The sequence below is a fragment of the Gobius niger genome (assembly GCF_951799975.1).
Source record: "Gobius niger genome assembly, chromosome: 6".
NCBI classification, from domain to species: domain Eukaryota; kingdom Metazoa; phylum Chordata; class Actinopteri; order Gobiiformes; family Gobiidae; genus Gobius; species Gobius niger.
The window spans coordinates 4,489,551-4,497,414 of NC_136857.1; the positions used below are offsets into that span (position 1 = coordinate 4,489,551).

General features: G+C 36.7%; 1 protein-coding gene across 1 annotated transcript; it reads right to left on the bottom strand.

Annotated features, from left to right (window-relative positions):
• Positions 1–3,367: 3,367 nt before the first annotated feature.
• srxn1 (sulfiredoxin 1 homolog) lies at positions 3,368–6,225 on the bottom strand. The gene is made up of 2 exons (XM_079558993.1): positions 5,965–6,225; positions 3,368–3,773 (listed from the first exon to the last, which is right to left on the bottom strand). Exons 1-2 carry the CDS (start codon positions 6,196–6,198, stop codon positions 3,564–3,566), a joined length of 444 nt encoding a protein of 147 aa, XP_079415119.1. The 5' UTR covers positions 6,199–6,225; the 3' UTR covers positions 3,368–3,563.
• Positions 6,226–7,864: the final 1,639 nt, after the last annotated feature.

Below are 7,864 nucleotides of genomic sequence, written 5' to 3' on the forward strand. Positions count from 1 at the left end.
GGCCTGATGACATCATCACACAGCGCCGTTTGTTTTTATGTCAGACAAAAGCACGAGCCGTGGCACATGAAAAGCGAAGGGAAAATAATCCCAGCGGCCTGAAATAATGCAAGTCTGCTTTGCAAAAAAAAAAAAAAAAATGAAAAAGAAAAAAAAAAGACATTTGAAAAAAGAAAAATTTGAAAAAAAAATTTGAAAAAAAAGGAAAAAAAAATATTGAAAAAAAATAATAATTGTAATCGATTTTTTGCGATTATGCTAATTTTGTAATCGTTGACTGTTGTAATCGAAATCATAATCGAATTTCGATTAACTGCACAGCCCTAGGTTAAGAGGTTAAATAACTGAAACTTTATTTTACACTACCCTTGATACATTTGTACCTAACTAAATTTAGTACAATGTAATAGGCTTTGTAACAATGTGTAGTAACTTGTACCTGTGGGTTAGATACACAATGGAAAAATAAGTATAAGTACTTTGTAGGTACATAATGTAAAAAGACATAACTAACCCAAACCTTAAGCCCTAACCCTAACTACTAATACAAGTTATTCCATTGTGTATCTAACCTATAGGTACAAGTCATTACACATTGTTACATTACATTGTACTGAATTTAGTTTGGTACAATGTTTCAAGGGAGTATAAAATAAAGTGATACCTAAATCTGTCCTTAATTTGAGTCTATTTAAAAAAAAAAAAGCTGTCCCTGGGGCAAGATATTTCACTTAACCCCTTAACTCCCGCCTGAACCAAGCACATTTTCTCCAGTTTGGCTTTACCCCCAGTCCAAAAGCTTCTGGAAAAAAGGTGTGAAAATAGTGACAAAACTGAGACGAAAACAATGATGAAAATGTGACAAAAAAGTGAGAAAACATTGACAAAAAAGTGACGAAAAATTGGTGAAAAAGTGGCAAAAATGACAAAAAAGTGACAAAAAAATGACAAAAATGTGACAAAAATGTGATAAAAAATTGACCAAAAAATGAAAAAAATTAGACAAAATAATGACAAAAAAGTGACAAAAAAATACAAAAATGTGACAAAAATTTGATAAATATTTGACCAAAAAATGACAAAAATTAGACAAAAAAATGACAAAAAAATTACAAAAAATGACAAAAAAATACAAAAATGTGACAAAAAATTGACCAAAAAAATACAAAAATTAGACAAAAAAATGACCAAAAAAAATGACCAAAAAATGACTAAAAATGACAAAAAATGACAAAAAAAATACAAAAATGTGATAAAAAATTTACCAAAAAATGACAAAAAATAGACAAAAAAATGACAAAAAAATGACAAAAAAATGACAAAAAAGTGACAAAAATGTGATAAAAATTTGACCAAAAAATTACAAAAATTAGACGAAAAAAAATGACAAAGATGTGATAGAAAATTGACAAAAAGTTGACCAAAAAATGACAAAAAAGTTACAAAAATGAGTTGAACACCCAACCAAAAAACAATGGAAAAAAAATCTGATGACTTGAGGAAAAAGATCCTCTCGGTTCAGGCGGGAGTTAAGAGGTTAAATTAAGATACAACAAATTTATTCACGTAAATTAATAGGTTTTTTAATCTAGTTTTGAGTGCAGTGATTTCTTTCATCTTAATTTATACATATACTCCTCTACAAACAACAAAATGTCTTGAGTCTGTGCGGTGTTGTTTTGTAAAAAATGCCTAGCCTACACTTAAATAGCTGCAGCATTTGTGATTAGCTAATTTCCATGATTAAAGCTACATTTTCGATCCGATTGTGATGATTCTTGCAGCCCCTATGACGGACAGAGCTAACACTTAAATCCGGGGCTGGAGGTAAAAATAGAAATAAGTACTTGTGTCTGTAGCATGAAACTTGGTGAGGTGATGAAGAGAGACGTCTTAAAGCAGTAGTGGATTCAGCAGCATCTTGAGCCTGACGCAGCCGCTGTCACTCTGATGTTCTCATAACACGCAGACTTTCCCCAGAGCCATCTGTTCTATAGGCTCCTTCCCATTACCTTCTCCTGCTGTCTGAGGCGTCACAGTCAAAGCCCACTGTGCATACCGACATCCACAAATATCCTCGAGAGGAGCAAGGGACCATAAAGTTTCAGGTACTTTTGGTCTAGTACACGTTTAATAACTTAAAATCAAGCAGGTGAGGGGTGCCATTCTTTCATCATGCACAGAACACATGCATTAGGTGTCTGTCGCCCTCTGCAGGCAAGGGTGTGAAGTAACGGAGGGCCCATTTTCATCATAGTCAAAACACAGAGACCATTGTAGCCAGAAGTTAAGAACCATTTTCAGTGGTTCTAAAGTGGTCCGGCTCCGAGACCCGCCATTACCTTAATAACAAGCTGTGACCCAAATAAAACTGTAATTTGTCATATATCGCATACAATATTTTATTTACCACACAGTAGATTTGCTTTTAAGACTGAAATTATGATCAAAACAACCCAATAATACAAATTTTAACAGACTCTAGTGTGTTTCCGTGTAGTTTCAGATGGAAAACATTGAAAAAAAAGTTCCCTGTAGGCTCGCGACCCACTTTTGAGTCCCGACCCACCAGTTGAGAATCACTGTTTTACATTATATATGACCAAGTGGGATGTTCTGCAAAAACATTTAAAACATACACTATAAAAAGACACTATTTCATTTTTCATTTATTTATTCATTTGAGCAGAAAAAGTATGTCAACATTTTACAGAAAGAAAAAAATACAAAACAAGACTTTGTGCTCAAAAGGAGGAGGAAGAAGTTCAAAGAACTTATAGTAAACCTGCCCCTTATCTCTCATTCAAGTAATCATCACATAAACTTTCCGCTATACTCATGCAGGAAACCGATGCTTACATATTGATGTAAATCGTTTATGATCGTACAAAATGTCAAAGAATTTCATCATTTACAGTCGACCAAAAAATGAAAATAAAGGATTTCATCATTTACAGTCGACCAAAAAATGAAAATAAAGGATTTATCATTTACAGTCGTAAATAAATAAATACACCATATGGTACACAAGAGTCATACTAAGGCACATCTCTCTTTCGTTGTGGTCATACAAAAATATATATAATATCGCTCAGCCCTGCTATACCAAATATACCCAGATGTACAAGCTCCGTATAGCCGTATTTCTCGCATTTCAGAGTACTTTAACAGGTATTTGATCCATTATTTGCATAATAATGTTTCGCAAAATCATATTGGGGGCCAGAGGTTCTGTGCTGGAGGGTCGGATTTGGCCCCCGGTCCTGACACTGCCTACCCCTGGTGTAGGGGCTAAAAAGTAGAAGTTTGGGTTAGTATATATGCAATTACTAGGCCTATCCAGAAGGTCTTCTCACGGCCGAATAGTTTCTTTTTACTGAGAGAAGGCATTATTCAATCAGACCGCAATGTTGCAAATTGCAAAGTCTCAATTATTTAGGTTTTCAATGCCATCTAAAAACAACCATGTGTCGAAACCAGCAATAATCCGATCAAAGACATGCAGAACGATGGCCTATGGGGTTAGGTAGTGCACGACACTGTCCTGTGCGTATATAACGGCGTCATCGTAGGTCCGGTGTGGCAGATCCCAGGTAAATGCCCAGGTCTGCGATGTTCGACTTGATTATCTTGGCCGGGATTGTGGGCATTTGTAATCGTTGGTACGCAGCAAACCTGTGGCAGCCTCCGAAAGAGTAGTAGTAATTTCCTCCTTCTCTTCCTTTGATCCACAGAACGTCAATTGGAGGAACCACGCTGACGTCCGGAGCGTTCTGGACACACAACAAAACAACATTACAGACATACCAAGAATGAAAACGCCTAGATACTAAAGGCTGTTTAAACATCACAGCTTATTTTCCCTTATTATCAGGCTGGAAATATGTAAAGACGGTCTACAGCCTGCCAGTACATTGAGCTTTGGCCTTTGATTGCCCAGGACCTGTTGCATTTGTTTGTGTTTATTTTGTTAAAAGAAAGAAAGAACAATCTACAAATATTTGACGAAAAAGACAGATGAACTTAAAGTGAGTTACACAGACTTGAGTATTTATCACTACTTTTTCTTCTGCTTGAGCAAAATAATTTTAATACAATATTGCTCTTACTCAGGGGCGGATCTAGAGGGGTGAGGGAAGGTCTTGCCACCCCGGCTGCCGCCTCATTGATGTGATGTAATGTCTCACATCTGCTCTAGAAGCTACTTGGGTGCTGCTTACAGAGGCTCACTCTCAGTACTTTTTTTTGACTGGACAAAGAGTTACATAAACTTTATTAGGGCTGAAACGACTAATCTATTAATCGACGACTAATCGATTACTGAAAGAGTCGACAACTATTTTAGTAATCGATTAATCGTTTTCTGGTTCACACAGACTCAAATGGAGCCAAAATGACATAAAAAATGTAGTATTTTTGATGAAAACATACTTTGATTTTATATTTAGGGTCTGTAGTGTTGTGTACATTGTAAATTTCATTAATAGAGCCTTCAAAAAAACATTTCCCTTTAGTTTACTCCATCAACACATCCTCAAACAGCGCCACTTAAGCTATAATGTGATAAAAAAAAATATATATATATTTTTTTTCCTGCACCATTCACAGCCAAGTGATTAATCGATTAATCGTAAAAATAATCAATGGATTAATCGATTACAAAAGAATCGTTAGTTGCAGCCCTAAACTTTATAACTAAATAAGGAGCCAGATGCCAACTCCTGTGGCCCCCAAGATGATGATTTCTTTCTTATCTTATCTTTTATTTTCTTATTATTGCTACTATTATTATTATTATTATTTTTTTAACAAAAGTTCAAAGTTTACTTGAGTTAGAAACCCCCTACTTATATTATGGACAATGCTACTATTTGCATATCGTTTTCGGGGGCTCAGCCTGCATCTAAACGGACAACACTTGCCCCGCTGTAAACATTCAACATTGAACAATGTGTTGCCACCCAGAAATTATCCCTGACCCTATTTGCCACCCCGTGACTTTTCTTCTAGATCCCAGTGTTAATTTTGACAACATATTTCAATTTAGTTTTAGTCTTAGTCTTTTGACTAAAATGTAATTTAATTTTAGTCGAGATTTAGTAAAAAAAAAAATTACAATTTTAGTCTAGTTTTAATTTTTTCTAAATTTAAGACTAACTTAGTTGACTTTGCATTTATAATATTCATTATAATCATATTTAATGTTGTTCCTCTGCTTCATGGAGCTGCTCCACATGAACAAAGCTCAGAGCTGATCCTTTGGCAGAGAATTTAAATGATCTGAGTGTGGCGAGAAAGACGAGGACACAAGCGAGCTGCAAGTAAGTGACTTTTTCTTTCTGAGCCAACAATAGAATGGCGGAAACTCTGGACAAACCCAACATGAGGGCTATGACACGCCCCCAAACCCCCAAACCTACTGGGTGAGAGACACCTCTCTAACATGTTCGCCACATGAGGCTCTTTCAGACGCTCAATAGAAGTCTGGATGATTTTAGTCTCTCCTTTTCATTTTTATTTAGTCTTATTTTTGTCGACTAAAATATCTGGACATTTTAGTCATAGTTTTAGTCTCATGAGAAACTTTTAATTTAGTTTTAGTCCAATTTTAGTCGTCAAAAATATCACTTTGACTAAAATTAAGACTAAATATTTTAGTCGACGAAATTAACACTGCTAGATCCGCCCCTGCTCTTACTTGAGTAATTCTATTTTAGCTACTCTGCCCAACCCTAGTGCTAAAACAGGGGTTATGGGATTGTACACAATGCCCAGTTCTAGCTTATTATCAGTTCTTGAGCTAGCTCTTTAATCAATAATTTCTCTTATTTTACCCACTTTCCTAGCTCTATTTTTCCTAATCAACAAGTGGTTTATTACACTAACAACACTTTGCTGTAGAACAAAAGCTCTCGCGTCAGTAACTATTAATATGCTCATAACATTACTCACTGTATACTTTACCTGGATCGTGTCCATCAAACTCTGGAGCTTCTGCGGGTCCAGCTCTGGAGGAAAGGGCCGGATGATCACGCTCAGCGGCACATTGTGGACCTCACTCACACAGTCGGAGTGGATGGACCTGTTTTCATCTGCGCGCTCAGAGCAGGAGGACATCGAGACCAACACTGACGGACTTTCAGAGGAGAAAACTCTGAAAAAAGCGCAAACGCTGTTTCTAAATCCGGACAGTAACATCAAGCGTTGGTGTTGTTTACCTCTACTTCCGGGTTTACAGCGCGGAAGGATCTGACTGGTCACTCGTCCACGAATCCATCCGCCACGTCATCCACACGCGGACCCATTTTTGTGACATCATTTTCCACCAAGCTCCACCTAATTCTTATTATTTATTTATTTTGTTAATCAATTGAGTAAAGCATGTAAGTAAACACGTCAATAATGAGCTTTCTTGTGAAATATTATTTGAATGTTTCCGACACGCCCGTTGTTAGCAAGAAGCTACTGATTTCTATGGCTACTGTAATCAGTTAACTATATAAAGCTGCAGACCCGGAGCCGAGACAAATCTACCGTGAAAAGCGAATCCACCGTGATAGTGCGCCCTCTGCTGGCAAAGACGGATATACGACGGTATTAGGTCTTGGGAAGATTGATTTGATCAACTCAACGACCGTGAGACTTTAACCGAGTTATTTCATTTTTTTATTTCTTATGAACACATTTTGAAATCGTAGATGCTTCTGTTGTTTGATAAAGATAACATGACTCATTCATTGTCTGCTTAAGATAGCGTTTATGATAGTTGTAAATGAGTAAAAACAATACATAATCCCAGTTTCATGCCACCCAAAAATGCCATTGCAGGCTGTAAAGTAAATATATAATTTATTAATAATTTTGTATTACAGGCACCTTTTACTTTCTGTGGCAAATTATCGCATATTTTAATTTTAAAGAATATTGGCCTGGACACGAGTTTTTTCCTCGATAAAGGATAAATAAAATTTAAAAAAAGTTATGCCATTATTAATGGCACATTGTTGCATGTATATGTCATTCCAGACTAGTTTTGACCGTAGTATTATTATCAGTGCTTGATTTGATCCCCCGTTTGGTGGAGCGCATTCCCCCAATTCAGTTTTTTTCAGGGTAAAGGATCCGGGAAATATTTAGGAAGATCTGGTAAAAAATGTATCTGATATAATGGTGTCTAATGAGAGTGTTCCGGCAAATTTTTTGGCCTGTTCCCCCAATCCATCACATCAGACCAAAAGTGTTCCTGAAAATACCAATTTACAAATTAAGCACTGATTATTATCATTATCATTATTGGCCCAGAATTACAACATTTGATTTTTACACATTATTGACATCAGTGTTGATCTTTTGTTTTAGTGAAGTTGACAGAAAGATGCTGCTGAATTTAGGAAAACAGGGAAGACCCTGACGGTATGTTGTTTTTTACTTTGTTATTGCATCTGCAAACTAACATTATTAACCCTATGATTTCTCTCCTTTCTTTACTGATTACAGCAATGGCCGTTACCACAATAGAAATGTGATTTTGTTCCAAAATATTGTCTCTGTCCCTTTTGAACAAATGAACAAATGAAGGCCCTGTCCAACAAAATACAATGAAAGGAGTAAAAACATAATTTCATAAAATAACCCAAATGATCCATCCATCCATCCATTTTCTTCCGCTTTATCCGGGGCCGGGTCGCGGGGGCAGCAGTCTCAGCAGAGATGCCCAGACTTCCCGGTCCACACACACCTCCTCCAGCTGTTCTGACCCCGAGGCGACACCAGGCCAGCTCGGAGACATAGTCCCACCACCGTGTCCTGGGCCTTCCACGAGGCCTTGTCCCACTAGGACATGCCTGGAACACCTCCCGCGGGA

Excerpts from the sequence above, each read along its gene's own strand:
- srxn1 (XM_079558993.1), bottom strand. The coding sequence starts at position 6,198 with ATGTTACTGTCCGGATTTAGAAACAGCGTTTGCGCTTTTTTCAGAGTT. Across the intron at positions 3,774-5,964 it reads GTTTGATGGACACGATCCAG|AACGCTCCGGACGTCAGCGT; the intron begins GTAAAGTATACA and ends TTGTGTGTCCAG.